This window comes from Lepidochelys kempii, chromosome 1 (genome assembly GCF_965140285.1).
Source record: "Lepidochelys kempii isolate rLepKem1 chromosome 1, rLepKem1.hap1, whole genome shotgun sequence".
Lineage (NCBI taxonomy): Eukaryota > Metazoa > Chordata > Testudines > Cheloniidae > Lepidochelys > Lepidochelys kempii.
In genome coordinates this window covers 111,490,845-111,510,337 of record NC_136380.1, presented here as the reverse complement: position 1 = coordinate 111,510,337, position 19,493 = coordinate 111,490,845, and the positions used below count along the sequence as shown (strand labels likewise).

Genomic DNA, 19,493 nt, shown 5'->3' with positions numbered 1-19,493 from the left:
ATCAATCAATCAATTGGAATATAAATATTGTACTTACATTTCAGTGTATAGTATATAGAGCAGTATAAACAAGTCATTATCAGGATGAAATTTTAGTTTGTACTGACTACTGCTTTTTATGTAGCCTGTTGCATAACTAGGGAAATGTCTGGATGAGTTGATGTGCCCTGGAAGACCTCTGCGTACCCCCAGGGGCACACGTACCCTTGGTTGAGAACCACTGATTTAGAGGTACCAAGGACATGAATCTGTCTGATGAAGTCTGTATCTGAAAGACTACAACCTTCTACCAGATGATAATGGAAGAAAAGCACACACTGCTACAGTTGCTATACGGACATGCAGAAACAGCTGGTGACCTAACACAACTCCTAGGTTCTTAGTCATAAAAGGTGGACAAACACACCCAAAAGAAGATATCACTTCTGCTATCTCCCTCTTACTGCTTCCCCCAAAACAATATCACCCATCTTATCTGGATTGAGTTTCAGTCAGCCATCTCTCATACAAGTAGCAATCTTCTCCAGACAGTGGGACAGCTGATCAACTGCATCATCTGAGCCAGATGGAATGGAGAGCAAAGTGTCATCAGTATACTGATGGTACTGAAACCCAAACTGAAGCCTTATCTCCCTCACATGCAGACTGAGCCGCAAAGACGACAAAATAGAACCCTGCAGCACTTTGCTCAACAGAGGATTTGGAGCAGACGAGGTACTGCCCAGTAACACCTTCTAAATATTTACCACCTTAAATCACTTTGCCGATTAGCTAATTACATGCATAAAAATTAAATACTAGATAATAAAATTAAAAATGTGTAAAATAAAAACGAATGTACGCTCCATATTTCATTCAACTCACCTTTCCACAGTGGTTTGATTGTCAAGCTGATCTTGGTTGAGTTTGTACTCTGGGTTCTCAGTAACTGGCTTTCTATTACTTTCAAGGATATCACGTCCCTGTTTTAATGCTAACCTCAAATCCTCCTGCAGAAAACAAAAAATAACACATTTTAGTGGTGTTTCTAAAGAAATCTTGCAAAGTACCATAGATAAAGTGTTCTTTATAGGAAGAATAGCAAGAACAATTTAATAAAGTAATTTGGCTAAGCAGCAGTTCTGCAGAAAAGGGTCTGGGGATTACAGTGGATGAGAAGCTGGATATGAGTCAGCAGTGTGCACTTGTTGCTAAGAAGGCCAACAGCATATTGGGCTGCATTAGTATGAGCATTGCCAGCAGATCGAGGGAAGTGATTATTCCCCTCTATTTGGCACTGGTGAGGCCACATCTGGAGTATTGCGTCCAGTTTTGGGACCCCCACTACAGAAAGGATGTGGACAAACTGGAGAGAGTCCAGCGGAGGGCAACGAAAATGATTAGGGGGCTGGGGCTCATGACTTACGAGGAGAGGATGAGGGAACTGGGATTGTTTGATCTGCAGAAGAGAAGAGTGAGGGGGGACTTGACAGCAGCCTTCAACTACCTGAAGGGGGGTTCCAAAGAGGATGGAGCTAGGCTGTTCTCAGTGGTGGCAGATGACAGAACAAGGAGCAATGCTCTCAAGTTGCAGTGGGGGAGGTCTAGGTTGGATATTAGGAAACACTATTTCACTAGGAGGGTGGTGAAGCACTGGAATGGGTTACCTAGGGAGGTGGTGGAATCTCCATCTTTAGGGGTTTTTAAGGCCCAGCTTGATAAAGCCCTGGCTGGGATGATTTAGTTGGGGTTGGTCCTGCTTTGAGCAGGGGGTTGGACTAGATGACCTCCTGAGGTCTCTTCCAACCCTAATCTTCTATGATTAAAAGTAATGAATTAAAGGTACCGAAGGTTAAACCTCAACATTTTTCAAGCTTGTTCCAACCTCTCAAATCTGTTTTGGAAGTTTCATGATAACAGACAGACACTTTCTCAAGATTTCCAGTGCTTCTGGTTGTGTCACAACTACCTAGAGAATTTTTGCTGCTGTATTCTGAAACTGCTGGCAAACTAGTTTTGGTTCAAATTATTAATGTTTAAAAAAAATGTTATCTGAACTGGTTTGTCCATTCCTAATCAGAATTTCATATATATGCACACACATTACTACAAATAAAAAAAAATGAACATCCCCATTACTACATCTTTGGTTGTACAACAATTTCCATTACAGAAACATAACATCATAATTTGTACGTGCTGTATCTTAGCCTCCAGGATTATTTTTGCAAGGAATAAAGATCCTTATTAAACTTCAAATATAGCCAGACAGCTTTAAACTTCAAATATAGCCAGACAGCTTTAAGAAGATTTCAAAGGTCTCACATTCTTAATATTATCCAAATATTTTCAAAAGCTCTCCAATTTTTCAATTGTATTTTTATTGCTAGTTATAATTAAAATAATGTGCTAACTAAAAGCAGGGTATTTTCCTATGACATACCTACCTTCATTTTGTCCTTCTTTTCACTATGTGCTGCAAGAAGGGAGCTGGTTGATTGCACATCATTTGGTAGTTCTGTTTCAGCCAATTCGGTCCCAAAGGACTGAAGCATTTGAGCTGTTTGCTTAACCATTAGGGCAAAACTTTCTATGGCCTTTGGAATATAAAACCATTAAAGACATTTGATGCTCTGAATACACACACACATCCCGCCCTCCCACAGTAAAATGCAAACTTTAGATTACAACTAAAAAGTTTGGCTTAAAAGTTTGTTTTAAAGACTATTTTGCTAGCAAAAGTTGTAAATAAAACACCTTCACCATTAGCTTCTTAACTGCATATTTTCTCTATGCTTACATCGGATGCATTCTCCGAACATTTTTATAATCTGGAATCATTTTTTAACTTGAGCTTTTCCCCCGCTCTTGTAACACCACCACCCACCCAGGCCCTGCCTCCCAGTTCCCAAACAACAATATTCCTTTGCTCCAAAACCTTAAGAAAACCACTCCCAAAGTTACTACTTATGTTATTTCTCTAAAATGATTAAGTTCCACTGAGATCATCTCCTCACTCAGTTGATGTCAGCTTGCATTAATTAGAATGTGTTTTATAAATGACAGAGTATAACACAGAAGGGCCCATTAAACTGCGAAAAACAAAAACAACTAAGACTTACAGTGCGGTGAGAGAGCCATCTGTTATGGCAATAATCCAGAGTGCCACCAAGGTCTTCTGTTAGCTGTGTTTTGTCAATATAAGCATGCAATTCTGTTACCGAGCCCAGCATTATGATCTGCAACCATAAAGGAGTAGAATTAATATGACCAAATAAATGACAAGACTCATATTAGGAATTTTGGGGCAAATCCTGCAGTCTTTACTCAGGAGATTGAAATCAAGGGAAGAAGCATAGGGTGGATTTATTCCCTTCGTGTATACAACATCACATCAACTCAATAGTAGTTTATGCTGGAAGATGTTACAAATGTAACATGGAACAACATAGACAAATTGTTAAAGTAACATGTAAGCATTTTTTTTTCATTTGCTGATGTGCACATTGTCCAGATTAAGTACTTTAACAGTTCACTGCTAGTATAGTTGAGGCAAAGAAATACTTACAGGTACCTTCATTTTAAATTCATCTCTGTTGAATTTGAAAGCGAGGTCTGAGAGAGTTCGGTGGATAAATCCTGTTGGACGCAGAACAAGGACCAGCTGCAGGTTTCCTGGGAAAGATGCCTGTAAGTATCATTAAACAGGTTTGTGCCATTAGTTTCTGTATCACTGGGGTCTATAAATGTATCTTTAGACTATATGAAACCCATGCTAAACCACGTCCTGAGTGTACCGAAGGCCTATGTAAATGCTTCACTGAATAAAAACTCAACAAGGCCTGTAATCAGAACATTTGAAAACCCACTCATCTATGGGAATTAGGATTTAACTATTTTCCACCCTGGACTGTGAAGCGTTTGAATGATGAATTATACCATCCAGAGCAATTATTACTGCTGTGTAGTTGAAATAAATGTTCTAGTTCAAGGACAGTAGATTGATTAAAAAGGAGGCTCATTAAAACTTACAGCTGTAGTTCTTTTACAGTTATCTTTTCCCATTGCCATTTGAACGCATTGTGATTATCTTTTCTGGTCCGTTTGCACACCTTGCCTATCACTAGCCATGTGAACTATTACCACCATAATTGACTCTCTCTCAGGCATTAGCTTAAAATGTCAAACTAAGTAGTCATTAATCTGAATCAAGTGAGGGTTTTTTTTATTTTTTTTATCATTATTGATCCAAGGGAAATACAGGAAAGATGTATAAACTTATTCTACACCCCAGCCGGTCTATCTGAAACAATGCTACCAAGATCATTTTTGTCTCCTGCTGCTTAGACTAAGTCACTCCACACTCAAAACTGTCCAGTAGTTTCCCCTCTCCTTCTGCATTAAGTGCAAGCTCTGTACAACTCTACTTTTGCCTACATATTTGCTCTCATCTCCACTTGCCTCCATTTCTCCTATCTGCACACTCCCTTTCCCACCTGTAACTGACACTCTGCGTAGCAGGGAGGGCATCAGTCAAGAGGTAGTAGTTGAAGGAATATGTAAAGCTTTCTATGTGAAGTGGTAACATTGGAGAACTGCTACTGTAAACCGTGTTGGGCAGGTGCCTGCTGTTCCTCTTTATCTGAGCTCATATCATCACTATCTAGATAACTGCATTCTTTTTATGCCTTTTTCAGAAAGTCCTGGAGAATTGCAGAGACAAGGACATGACATAAGAGACATTCCTAGAACACATTTTAACTTTGTGAACTAGCCAACTTTAGAACGAGCAAAGACGAAAGGACAGAAAAAAACCCATGTCACTCTAATCCAGCAACATATATGTTATGAAGCCCAATGTGTAGTAAGCAGACAAACCACGCAGTGCTTTCTTAATAGTGCTCCATGCCAACTTATTAAGAACAAAGATAAACCATGGATTAATTTAATGTGTGGTTACTAATGTCATACTTTTATGGGTTAATGTTCATTTATTGTATAAGTGTCAAATTCTTCACAATGTAAGAGAGAGGGAAGCAAAAATATAGAACAATTTTACTTAAAAAGTTAACATTTTATACTCAGAGGACACTGCTATGGATTTCCAGGTCAGGAAATGAGAAAATTGGTAGAAAGATTCCTACAATATGCAGGAAAAAAAATTACTGTACGTTCTTTTTCATACAACACTAACAAATCCTTGGTCACCCAAGCTATTATTATTCGTGTTGTGATAGTACCCGCAACATGGTACGTCCTCTCCACACACATTAAGACAGAGTCTGTGTCCCAAACAGCTCACAGTCTAGGACTTCACTGTTATCACTATGGTGCACGCTGTGGCCATTTGGAACGTCACATCAGCACCATGGACAGACTTTGGAGCACCTGACTCTAAAAGCACACCTCACTATCGACTGAATCGCCATTAGTTGTGAGCAGTAAAGGAACTGACACAGTGGAACATTTCAAATGCCACCCAGTAGATGGCAATGGTACACAGACATATCAATCAATTCGCTGCAATACCAGTAAACAGCAGCATCACGTATTAACATCCTTACAGGCAGTACTGATCCATGAAGTGAGTCATTCCAGGAATAGTGTTACCCTCCCATAGACAGGTTGGATATTTGTAGGATAGCCAGGCGTGTGAAAGAAAGATCTCGTATCTTCCTCTGCTGTCCATCACTAAGTGTCAAAAGAAGGTTCCTGAAACTTCACCAGTTCAACATTTCCATCAGTTCTGTCATTTAGGAAGATACATTATTTCCTGGCACCACGTCTCTTTTTGGCAATTGATGCAGTGAAATTACTGCAGCCAAGATGTGCTGTCAATATCAGAGCACTAATGGAAGGTAAACATTGCCAAAAAAGTCAGCATTCACAACATATAAACTTTTGACCTCACCAGAGGACCTAAATATTCACATCCATGTACAACTGATGTAACCCTTCCTCCACACACAGTATATTCCATGACCAGAACCCCTTCGATGAGCAGGTGATTGAAACCATCTTTTATGCATACACACTATTTACAATGGTGTTAAGAAATATTTGTGTAATAGTAATAATAATGTATATAGTGCATCTACTACCATGCTTCCCAAACCATATACATCATCTGAAATGTAGCCACCTGTGGAGTGGAAGATAGCAGCCAGCTATTCTTATTATTTAAATTATGGTACAGCTCAAAGGCCCCAATAAGAATTGGAGGCCCATTATGTGGGGTGCTGTACAAATACATAGGAAGATGTAGGTCCTGCCCTGAAAATGTACAATCTAATATGAAATAATATGAAACCAAGAAGTCTTATAAACTACGGAAGGAAGGATGACAAAGGCAATGAACATAAGATTATGTGGCTACACAGAGTTCAAACAGAGCAACACCTAACGTATCTTCTACCCATAGTTATAAATAAAAATAAAATCAGCTATTACCTGCTGAACAACCTAGTCATCACTGATATGTTGTGGATATTACAACAGAAGCGGGTCTGATGGAGGGATTTGAATGAAGAGAGCGTAGTGACCTTACAGATTTGTTCAGGGCATACAACTTTGCACATCAATAATAGGAGAGGACATTTTGGCACGTGACAATAGAGCAAACCTCTACTCTTACAAACAGTGCCATGGGATATTTAGTGCCTGCACAAAATGGACAGGAACGCTGCTTTCAAGGTCTCATTTGAAACACAGTAAAATGCATGGTACCCAGTTTATCTGTCTTGTATGTCTGAAAAGCTGACTCGACCTGCTAAGAATTTAACTAGCAATTCCAGCGAGCATAGGTATCCCAAACCTAGGTCCTGACCCCATCCCATTGTGTTTCCATTCAGGTCAATGGCAAAGCTCCCTTGGAGGTCAGTGAGAGCAGAATCAGACTGAAAGTCAACTGGAGTTTTACTACTGACTTCAGTGGAAGCAGGATTGACTCCTGATGCCTAACCACTAAGCAAACCTCTGCAGCAGTAAAAACAAGTTAATATACAGAATGTCCAAGAATTTACTGTATGAGCTTCTCAACATCACAGAAGGCAATACGGTATTCCGACTCTATGATATCCATTTCTGTGGCGCTCAAGCAGGATGCTACAAACCACGAAATGAGGATGCACTGAATAGTATTTCAAACAGTTGAATTAGATGCTTAATGTTCTGTAACTAATGTATACTATTACTAATAGTCTCTTTGCTTAACCCACACTACAATGGCCTTTTCATAGCAACAGGGCTTTTTTATTAGATCGTTTTATTGATCCGAGTTCTGTTTCTTGAAGGTAGTACAGTTTCAGTGTCCATGGGAATTTGCAATTTCTTGTAAGGTATTCTCACACCTATTACCACAGATATCAATAAGAAAAATAAAAAGAAACCCTAAATAACCAGGAATAATTTCCACAAACAGTATCTTCCAAGTCTAAAATCTTGAATTAACCTGTTTAACATTTTCCCCTAAAATGTTATTTCAGGAAGTATACCCCACAGCCCTTTTAGAGGGACACAATGCAGTTTAGAATCAAAATTCAGCATTTGTAATTTCTGAAGTGCATTACAGAACCAAATAATTGATTTTATTTCATTAAATTAAAAATAATTCAGAGTAAAAACAGTTTTTGTTTTTAAAATTTAAAAACATTCCCTGCACTGTTGTGAAACATTATGCTCGAATAGGCGAACCAAAAGTTGAAAGTACCTACAAACATGAGTGGTAATGACCAGACAAATTTTATTGTCCAAGCAGAGTGAAATACTTAAACAAATAACCTAACATGAAAAGAAAGATACCTATTTTAAATTATTTCTCTTTAATAATCTGTTCTGTATAAAGTTAACATTATAAAATACCTATGAGGAAGAGCTCTGTGTAGCTTGAAGGCTTGTCTCTCTCGCCAACAGAAGCTGGTCCAATAAAAGATATTACCTTGCTCTATGACTAAATCATGACAGAATCTCTTTAATCTCTCATGTTTAACATTCACCATCTTTACACAGTGGTGCCTCACTTCTGTCTAGGAAGGCAATGCTGTTTAAGACTCCTTCTCCAAAATCCATGTTTGTGCTTTACATTGTGTAGGCTAACAATGAAGTTTCTGAGTGGATCTTATCTTGGGTATGTCTGCCTACACGGCAGCTAGAACCAAGCCTCCCAGCCAAGGCAGACACATTTGTGCTAGCAGGGCTTGAGCTAGCATGCTAAAAATAGCAGTGTAGATGTTGGGGCTTGTGCTTTCAAGCTTAGGGGGTCAGGTGGGCTCCAGTCCAAGCTGCAACATCCATACTATTATTCTTAGCATGCTAGCTCGAGCCCCACTAGCGTGGGTCTGTCTAACAGAGCAGGAAGGCTCACTCCCAGCTGTAGTATAGATATACCCCTACAGGCTACAATAAAGCAGCTTATAGTGGCCTAGGAGAATCCTGAATCCATTCCATGACTTATATTCTCTATTACCACAGTAAATAGCTGCTACACCGCTGGACCAGCCCACTCCCTGTAGTATTTATATGCTGTGACAGGGTCGGGCAAGATGGCTATAGGAGAGTAATAGAAGGCAGATATATTAGCCCCAGGCTAAGTAGGTCCCTTTTCCTTGGGCAAAGTAACAGGGAAAGTTCCAGAACAATCAGGAACCTTCTAGAGACAATTAAGACAGGCTAATTAGAACACCTGGACCCAATCAAGAAGCTGCTAGAATCAATTAAGGAAGGCTAATCAGGGCACCTGGGTTTTAAAAAGGAGCTCACTTCCGTTTGTGGTGTGCGTGTGAGGAGCTGGGAGCAGGAGCTGAGGGTGAGAACGCGGACTGTTGGAGGACTGAGGTGTACAAGCATTATCGGACACCAGGAGGAAGGTCCTATGGTGAGGATAAAGAAGGTGTTGGGAGGAGGCCATGGGGAAGTAGCCCAGGGAGTTGTAGCTGTCGCACAGCTGTTCCAGGAGACACTCTAGACAGCTGCATTCCACAGGGCCCTGGGCTGGAACCTGGAGTAGAGGGCGGGCCCGGGTTCCCCCCAAATCCTCCCAACTCCTGGTCAGACACAGGAGGAGTCGACCTGGACTGTGAATTCAGAAAAATGGCCAAGCTGAGGGCTGCCGTGAAGCTCCAAGACGAGCAAATCCACCAATTAGCGTGAGACCCACCAAGGTAGAGCAGGAACTTTGTCACAATGCACAGTGAAGCCAAAAAGAAGGTTTTGAAAGGAATTCATACGGAAAAGGATGCCAATTTTCTTGATAAGTAAAAAATGAAAGGAATCTCCTCTTGTATGCCTGAGTCAATGTTCGTAGATCCTGCCACAGTTATGAAGCTGTTAAAAAAGTGGCAATTTGATCACTGAATCCATATAAACAAGTTAGAGACACCGCAGAATGTAAACATAAGTGCACGCAAGTTAAAGCTCATTTATAGAGAGGTCTCATAAGGCCCACACGTCACCTTTGGATAACCTCAATGGTCATAAGTTTTTCAGATTATGTAAAATCCTTTAAAAAAAAATCATACTTCCAGCTGAAATGTTCATCTATTATTGTCAGAAATAACCTCTAAGATGATTAAAATGGAAAGAGAGCAGAGAAAAAAAATACTTTCTCTACTGTTGTTTGACTGCACTTTGTACAGAGCCAGTTAGGTGGGTCCCAATCTTGCAAGCAGATTCCATGCAGGTGACTGCGGTGGGCCCTTATGGAGCCCATTGGCTTCAATGGTGGGGTCATCCACATGGAGCATTGGAGCTTTAGTCATTTTCAGCTTGTGTTTGTATGAGCTTTTCATACCGCATGGGAGAGGGAAAAAAATATTGCAAAACCACTCAAACTGGCCGAGGGATTCAGGGGTCAGCACAGCCCTTAACACTGTTCTTAGTCCCAGTGGGTAATCTATTCCATTTGTTCATTTAAACACATACAGATTCCTGGCTTTGACACCATCCATGTCCAGTCCAGTGGAGAACAGCATGGCCTTTCAGATTTGTGGAAATTTCTTTACATACAGTGCATTCACTAAGTCGGAGCTTTCCAGTAAATGAAGATCAGTTACATCCCCAGGAATTGTACTGTGCTTTGTATTGTCCTCTGGGTGTCCCAAACCTGGAGCACAACAGAGCTGCCAGCTGGCTGAATGAAAGAGGAGCAGCCCACCTACTGGCTTCCCCAAGGCTTCTGTTAAGTGCTGGGAAGTAGGCTGCTCCTCTCCAGCCGGCCAGACTTGAGGAAGCAGCCTTTGAGCTGCTCCCTTCCTCTGAAGTGACGGGAAGCTTCCCACTATGCTCCAATTTGTGGAAAGCGAAAGTACCTACAAAAACAAAATCCAGCTATGTTTAAAGCAGAGTTTAAAGTGGATAAATTTATATATTATCTTAATGATAGCTTGGAAGGTTATTGAAATGCAAGCTTCCTATGGCACCAAAACTCACCCTAGGATTAAGAAGCTGTTGCGGAGGATTGATAAAGAAGCATTCCATGCTTCATTACTATGCTGGATACTAAGATGATAAGCAACTGTAGAATGGGTAAACACATGGGTAAAAACATAGAGTAAACATCACCTGGGAAGAGCAGAATTTCCACTTTCTATAGATGACAGTTCACAGTTCATTAATCCATGTTTTCCCCAAGGAACTACAGTACAACTCGATCTTCTGCCCAAGGTCAGAAAGAAAAGCAGTGGCACCGTGAGACTTTGTTCTATTCTGACTGACAATTGGCTAATCCAAAAAGACAGTTTTTAAGACTTCCTACTTTTCAGCTGAATAAATAACTGCATTCAGAGATGATACATGACAAATATGTGAACCAAATGACAGAGAAGGCTAGAAACGGACTAGTATCACGCATTTCACGTGACAAGGTCAGATCCATATTTTAGTTATTTACAGTACTTGGACTACAACGAGTAGTCGTGAAATCTCATTTTATGTACAGTACTCAATATATCTACATTTCCCTGTAATAATAGAAAATGTTATGCAATTTTATTCCTTCTACACTCACTTGTATACAGCAAGTCAGAAGACACTGTATGTCAGAATTCCTGTATATAAAGCAGCAAGCAGGTATATCTGTTGAAACTACATTAACAGTGTAAACTGCCAGAATCACCCAACATGGTTTAATGGCAGAATCCTGCACAAGATGAGCTCTCTTATATGGGCTTATTGTCCGGAAGCTTCAATTAGATGAGCTTAGAGGGATATCTTTAATTTGAAATTCTAGTCAGCTTAAAAAACATAATTAAAAGCAGTTCTATGCACTAGGTCTGTTCTCAAGTTTCCCTGGTAAATGCTTGTGGCTTTACAACCCCATTTAAAATGTATTTTTCTCTCCTCTTTTTGTGTGTTAAAAACCCATGTAATAAAAGGGAAAACTGACTGACTATATCAGGGAAATAGTGAAAAGGTCTATACACAAAGTGCTATTAAATACACAATGTAAACAAACAAAACAAGGAAATAATAGTTAAATTGAAACAAGTGTAATAAAACAGCTTTATCTTTTAAAAAACCTAAGTTTTATACAATCAGAAACAAAATATACAGATAGAAAATTAACCATCGTATTCTTCTTTGCTGACGCAATCACTACCACTCCTAAGATACCACAATGCCTACAAAATATCAGCTTCTGAATGAAGAGCAGCTTGTATAAACTCAATCCATGCAAGCCCAAAGTGATGGTGGTTGATTGGGGGCATGCTGTGAAGAACTAGCTGGAACACTTCCCCCCAACTCCCAGTCCCATGAAGTCATACAACCCCCACTCATCAAAATGATTCAACAGGACGAGTCTTGTTTGACTCGTCACTAAACCTGTATGACTGTAACATCGGTTACTAATAACATATTCTTTTATCTCCAGCTCACTAGGAAATTTCACTCCCAGGCCTTGGCCACAGAGATCAGTGTCTAGATTACCTAATTCACTGTATCTGAAGCCGACTGTAAAAAAAAACCGCAAAGGTTCTAGATAGTACAAAATGTGACTGCCTGGCTTGTCAATGGGTTTTTTAGGCTGTGGTCAGCACATTGGATCCATGCTCTAGTCCCTCCACTGGTCACCAGTCCACTTCTGCTGCCAGTTCAAGGCCTGGGTCCTAGTCCTCAAAGCAATTAATAGATCAAGCCCCAGTTACACGAGAGACTGAGCCATGAACCACTAACGGAGCTGCACTCCTACAGGACAATGCAGCTCACAAACCCTGATATGAAGGGCATAAGAAGTAGGGACAAAGCATTCTTAGTCAAGGGGAACCAGCCATGGAGCAAACTTCCAGAGCAGATTAGATGAATCAAGAGTCTGGTCACCTTTAGGAAATGCTGCAAAGCTTTACTATTTGATAAAGCTTTTCTATCATAAACAGAGGGCACACACATCATCAGTCACTCCCTCCAACCCATTAAACAACAAAAATTTTAAAAAAATCTACCCCAAGTTATATCCTTATAAACTGAAAGAGAGCCAGAGGCACTGAAAAGTCCATCAGGGACTTCACCACTGCTAACAGACTTTTGGAGGAAGACACCTCTGATACGCTGCTTATGGATGGCAGTATAAAACTCTAAAATATGATAGGAAAAGAAAGATCCACTTTTCAACTCTGGTGTGAGGGCCTCTCTTTTCTGAGATTCATTGATAATCTCGTCTCTCAACACTGACCATCAAGGGGTGTTACATAAAACTCCACAGCTGAAATATTTTGCTCCTAATTGAATCCTCAGACAGAAGTCTTGCCTCGTTTTCACAATCCTATCCACCTTCTCAGGTTGTGAAAGCAGTACAGTTAAACAGGGCTGTGATGGGGGTGTTCACCCCACACTACCCTGAAGGAGTTAAGGTGGCTCAGAGTTGCTAATTAACCAGAGTTGCTAATTTCACCTGGGGAGAGATTTAGGCTTGACTGACAAGCCCTAACTGGAGATGGAGGCCATTTGGACAGAAGTAGGAGAGGGCTTGTATAAAGCCAGGAAGTGAGAGCAGAAGGGGGCTGTAGTGGGGAGGTCTGCAGTCACTCTCTGGGCCTAGTGAGGAGAAAAGGAGGAAACCCAGAGGTGCACCAGAAGCCTTGGCATCCTGACCTTGAGGGAAGGGTTTACCTAGAGGGGTGGTGTAGAAGAAAGCCTGTGGAGGGCAGAGTAGGAAGAGGCCCAGGGAAATGGCAGCAAAAGTTGAGATGGTACAGACCTTGGCTACTTATAGTAGGGTCCCTGGGTTGGAACCCAGAGTAGCAAGTGGACTCAAATTCTCCTACCAGCTATTAGGAAAGTGGCACAGTCTTGAATCAGAACACTATCTGGAATGGCACGGGACAGCTGGTCTGGTGAGACTTTGTTACTCTGGAAGGGGAAAACTGTAAAGTGGCCTGGTCAGAGGGCCCAGCCATGAAGAGGAAACACTGCAACTTCTAGAGAGCATGAGGGGCTACATCATGAGCTGAGAGAAGGAAGGGGGCATCACACTGGGCAGAACTAATCCCCATACGCAGCCATGAAAGGACACCCTAGCGGGGAGTGTGCCCTGTTATAAGGGGCATTAGCTCTTCGTTTGCCACTGCTAATGCAGAATCTCTGCACCTGAAACAAAATTTCAATGTGTCATTGAGTTACTTTTGTTTCATGATTAAATGAATCTATGGGCCGCAGACAAAACTTGTATACAGGAGCAGTCCCAACAAACAAATATAAGTGAGTGCATTTCTTGTTAGCAAAGTGAATTTCTAGTTAGCAGTTGCTAAAACGTTCATAAATGTCTCCCATGATACACATCCAGTCTAGTCACAATGTCATCACTATCCAGCGATGACATTTCTATTTGGGATTGTAGAATGGAATTTTCAAAAGGGCTCAGTATTGAAGACAATGAGAGTTTTGTCACGGACATCAATGGAAGCAGCATTAGGCCAAAGCTGAGCACGTGTGCAACTTCAGCTAAGGAATCATTGATTTTTTTAAAATTATTTTTTAAAGTAGCACACAGAACAGTACAGAACGAGAGAAGGAAACATTTATGATTCCATTGCAACAGCCTACACATATTTGCCAGGTTCTGCCTTTAAAACTTAACTTCCTTCTTCAAGCAAAGACTCCAGCGACCATTGCAATCACAGGTCTCATATGTATCGTAGTGAGTAGGTATTCAGGTTCTATGTTCTGTGAAAGACAAAAATCTCCCATTTCTTCAACACATGGAGCACTGTATATGTACTTGGTGCTTAAAACCACAACATTAGAGCTTAGTGTAAGCTCTAAACTTTATCATGGCTGCTAAAAAAACCAACATCAAAGGCAATTTTGCAACCAACTGTGATTTTATAACATCAAGCAGAAAAGCTGGATTTTTGTGAGAGTGAATCCCATTTCTTTAATCACCCCAACCACTCCGATCTCAACTCTTTTCACGTCTCAGTACTGGAATCTTCTCAATGCTGGATCTCAAACTTTCATGAAGTACTATCAGGATTCATTTTTGCAGCATTTTTTGATGATTTATTAAACATATTTTAACATCCAGAAAATTCCAAGCCCTATTATGGGAATATCATATTGTCAAGCCTATTTAAACAAATTGCAAAGCTGCAGTAGACAAGAAGCCTTCTGGCAGTGCCACAAGAACAAGGAAGCAATACTAAGATGACAAATAATTTGCAGCTTTGATTCTGACTTGCTTTTACCTCCCACGAGGAGAACCCCTTACACAGAAACTGGTTACAGCTCTATGCTTTTGCACTTACTGGTAAACATTCTGAAATACTGGTAATTAATGCCAGCATGACAAGATTGAAAGAGGCAAAAAATATAAGAAAGGGTTATGATTAGTACCCGACCAGTATACAAGTGAATATTCATTTTTTATTATTAGATATGCCTCTCGTTTACAGCTTATGTAATACAAACTTGCATTGTTTAACAATTCTGTTTATATTTAATTTTTAAAAATTAATAACTGAACGGTATGTTAGTTAAACTCTGGTAACTTTTTTTTAAAAGGTATGAAATGCATGCTGAAACAACCTAAAACACCTGCTATTGAGTTTTCTTTGAAACCTGTTTAAAAACTGTTACCAGAATTAGCAGATTTTAAATGTACGTAGCATTTACCTTTTGAAATATTAAATCACAGAACTACTCCTATAAATGTACTTTTGTAAATGGAGTTTCATATATTTAAACAAATACTGAGGCGGTTTCAATTTAAACCAAAACTGGCATTTTAAAAAAAATCCTCCTCCTCACAAAATCAGCAAAGCTTGTTTGATCAGTGAAATGATCATGGCTCAGCTCTATTAGCTTTGGGTTACCAATGCAAAAGCTATTTTCCATTTGAACCTAGGTAGGGGTGAAGCTACTTTGCAGACCACATTACAAGCATACTGTATGCCATACCACTGGGTGTTGATGGGTTAAATCAGAACAGAAGTAAGAACAGTTCGAATGTATCTCTAAAAAAAATTATATTGTAACACTTTGGTAAAAGAAAAAATGTTTACTGCATTTTATATATGAGATAGGTTCAACCTGGAAGGACCTGCCATAAAGGCCTTAACTGAAAAAAGAACTCACCGCTATTCGCAGTATGGAGGCTTTCACAGAGGTCCATTTGTCTTGCCTTCGATCTATGACAAGGATAAATCCAATTCCAGCATCTTGTAAACTAAGTTTGGGGGAGCAAAAAAACCTGTAGTTAAACATACAGATGAAACGGTCTGATATTCTCTAGTAATATTTCACAGTTAAAAAAATAGTAGGTTAACCTTTCTTGTGCTGAGCCTCAAGTTATTTATTTAAAATATACACATGAATATCTCTGATATGCCATTAGGAGTATGCAGCACTCCCAAAAGAATTCTGTGCAGCTTGTCAGTCAGTTAAGCCATAAATTGCGCTTACCCACAGGAGGCAAGGTTTCACATACCCTGAACAATTATTATTTCAGTGGAATATAAACCCCTTTGATTATTCAGGATTTTTGTTGCCAGTATAATCCATCTTTCATATAGTTTTCTGTATCACTATTCCTGGATAAAAACAAAATCATTTTCTTTTTCCATCTGTTTTCTTATTCCTTTTTTGGACTGGCTTCTTATTTTACTCGTTTCTTAATCCCTTCAAAAACTCAAGCTTTTGTGATCCATGCATTACATTAGTCCTTCCATCTGAAATTCTCATAGTCGTCCATGTTAGAAATCTTCTCTTAGGGCAATTGTTATATTCACCAAGACAAAAAATCCCAAAGGCATCTAAGAGTTCAAAGTCACACACTAGAAAGGTAAGATAAGATGCACTTCTTTGAAATGGAAACATCTGTGAGAAAGATCACACTTGAATCCTTGTGTAAAGATAAGCTTTGTTTCTCTGCTCTGTTCAGCTTCATGTGCTACAGTCACGGAGTACAAATAAAGAGATCGGCTCCGTTTTTTGTAATTTCCTATCAAAACCAATTGTGTAAAGCCAGCACTTGACTGCCAGCCAATCACAACAGAAATGAAAAATGGCAGGCAAGTACAAGACAGACTGACTTGAATTGCTAATTTTTTGGTATATTTGGCAACTTGTATATGCTAGAATATACACTGTAGCTGAACACAGCAATCATTAATTTAAAAAAATCCAATATAAATTGATGCAGAACTATATAGTTTGTAGGGAGCTCTGTATGCTGTGCTTGTAAATATTACATATGATCGTGGTTTGTTTATTGTCATTGTAATGATGGTGCTTTTTTATTCCAGGTTTGTAAAATGGTATGGAAATATTTCTTGCTTATTTAGCACTGATGGTTTATCATAAATGAGTTACATATTGTTAGCTACATTCAGTAGAGATAACTATTGTGTGTTATGGTGGATGAAAATTCCAGGCATCCAACTGTGGTCTCCTGAATTAATATTTACTATTATAGGTCTTAGTACCCGCCTCCTTTTTTTCCTCACTGCAAACTGGCCAAAAGCATGGGCTAAATATTTATTGGAACAAAAAAGTGAAACTAGGCTTCCAAAAGTAATGAGAAAGGAAAGAAACAATACTAACAATAAAAAAAAAATCTACACAACATATGTATCAACAGAACATTTATTTTCTTTTACCACAGAAAGGCTTCAGCTTCCCCTGAGCTTCTCAGAACCAAGACATGCAGCCTTTAACTCATATCTCTGGTTTAGGATAACTGTACAGACGCCCCCTGACTTACGCAATCGTTCCATTTTAGAAAGTCCTGCGTAACTCAAATTTTGTGCAAGTTGGAAACGTTACACAAAGATTTCCAAAACTCAAAAATCCTATTTCTGGCTTATGGAACTTTTTCCGTAAGTGCGAATTTGCATAAGAGTCAGGTCTCGCGTAACCTGGGGAGCGTCTGTATCATTGATACATACAGCTTCTGAGCATTTAACTCATAAGCTTGACCAATCCACTCCATCTGGGGTGGATTCTAGCCCTGTAAATTTACCAGTACATGAACCTATGCAAAATATGCAAATATTCAAATAGTGAGCTATAGCTTATTTTGGTATTCATGATGCTTTACGTCTTTATATTTTTGATCAGTTTTCTTACTTTTTTAACCTATATGCTCCACCTAGGGAATGCTGATATCCGATTAGGTCAGATTCGAATTGTTAAATCATTTAATTATTAAATGGATAAGGAAACGTTAATGCCTGAGGCCATGTGGTTCACTAGACCCCACACATGGCTAACTCGCACACTGATCCCTGATTGTGTTCTAATGACAGGATGCACTCCACTGCTGCAGATCAAGGGAGTCATCTCCACAACGCGTGCCAGTAGCTCAGAGTTAAGGAACCTCAGGGTTGCTCCTGCATCCATTCTAAGGCCCTGATCCTGCAAGCTGTTCTGCACAGGCAAATCCATGTGCCTGCATGGAGCCACAGGGACCATTCACACATAGCTTTCAGATTGGCCATCTCAACAGTATGGCTCCAAACCACTATCAGTTTACAATTTTGTATTGTAACAGTTGGAGTTTGTTTCTTTTTCTATTTTGGAGGAAACCCACTTTCCCTGCTTTTCAAAGCAATAACATTTCTATTGAAATCAAACTTCTTGTCTTAAAATTCTACCCACAATACACCATGCCGGGCATCTATTTTTGCTGAAGATTCAGCTGTAGACTTTCAGATACAAAACACTGTAGCGGGGTTTAATACTTGAACTATAAGAGAGTTTTCATTAACTGTCTATTACTATAGTAGCTAGGGCTGTGTAAAATTTACCATTTTTTCTTGGAAAGCATATGTGGGCACTAAAACAAAAACAAACAATAATTGGAAATACTACTAATAATCATAACCATGTTCCTCCTAATGGCTCTGAAGATTTTCAAGATATCAGACCTTACACATGTCACTGGTCCAAGACTCAATACTACCAGTGTGATTTTGAAGAGGAAATTCCACATAGTCTGGAAAAATACATACATTTCTTAAGCAATTTTATTTTAAAAATGGCAGCTGTTTGAAATGGCTCAGAGGTTTGGAAGTTAGACTAAGTCCAGTGAAAGATGGATCAATAGGCAGAGGGCAGGTAAGATGGTCAAAAGTACATGATAACACAAGTTTTCATCTAGTTCTATGCATTACCACATGACTACAGGACCCGTTCCTATCCAGCCTAGCATCTCTCATTCACTATCAGGAAGTCAATTTCTGCCTCCTATCAGCCAATCATGCCAGCCTCCATCACCTACTTGTTAAGTTTTCAAAACAAGCAGCAGCCTGTGTGCTTCCTCTCATGCTTGGGAGGAGCTCCCCGTAAACAACTCCAAAGCCACCTGATTATACTCCTTCAAAATCTGCCTTCAAACTCTCGTTCACTGTGGTCTTAGCACACTAGTGGTCCAACCGCTGTCAAGTTTCACTGGTGTGCTAAGACCACAACCCCTCATACTGATCAATACTGTTTCGTTGTAGTACTCCATCTGTTGTCATTTGTATTGTACTTCGATTATAAACACTTTGGGCCAGGGACAGTTTTTTTTGTTCTGTGTTTGCACAGTGGAGTCCTGATCCAGGACTAAGGCTGCTAGGCATGACAGCAGTACAAATAAAATAAATACTACCACCACATGGATTTTATTATAGGTGAAACTGGTAGTGAACCTTATGGTTAAGGTTGTATAACACCTTCCACTCAGAATTCCCTGTTTCAGTTGATTGTAATTTTGCCACACAAAGCATTCGGGCTGAAATTTTCCATGCTTGCTCCCTTCCTCATGTTGAAATTTATTTGAATGTTTCAGAAAAAAGAAAAGGGGGGGGGGTATATAGGAAAATAAGTAGTTTTTGACCATGTTGAAATGCCTTTTTACTGATTCTTTGAAGAGCGTGGGTGCCTCCAAAGACTTGTAATTTGGAATGGGGATGTTCCTGGAGTGAGGTGTCCCCTTTGCTGTCCCCAGGAAAAATCATTCAGATTTGACAAAGTTTTAAACCTCTGAAAATTGCCGTTTCCACAGGTTCAGTAGAGTTTATCAGAAACTTGCTTCTAAAATT

At 39.7% G+C, this 19,493-nt stretch overlaps 1 protein-coding gene across 15 annotated transcripts in view; it reads right to left on the bottom strand.

Annotated features, from left to right (window-relative positions):
- MCF2L (MCF.2 cell line derived transforming sequence like) overlaps window positions 1-19,493 on the bottom strand; it is a 267,170-nt gene that overhangs the window by 41,435 nt on the left and 206,242 nt on the right. For 14 of the 15 annotated variants that reach the window (XM_073350279.2, XM_073350166.2, XM_073350186.2 and 11 more), the window contains 5 exons: window positions 15,544-15,634; window positions 3,548-3,667; window positions 3,102-3,218; window positions 2,427-2,576; window positions 865-989 (listed from right to left, as the gene is read on the bottom strand). In XM_073350279.2, coding sequence (XP_073206380.2) covers window positions 865-989; window positions 2,427-2,576; window positions 3,102-3,218; window positions 3,548-3,667; window positions 15,544-15,634 — 603 coding nt within the window. The remainder of the gene's footprint in view (window positions 1-864; window positions 990-2,426; window positions 2,577-3,101; window positions 3,219-3,547; window positions 3,668-15,543; window positions 15,635-19,493) is intronic. The other variant, XM_073350176.2, reaches the window with a different exon arrangement.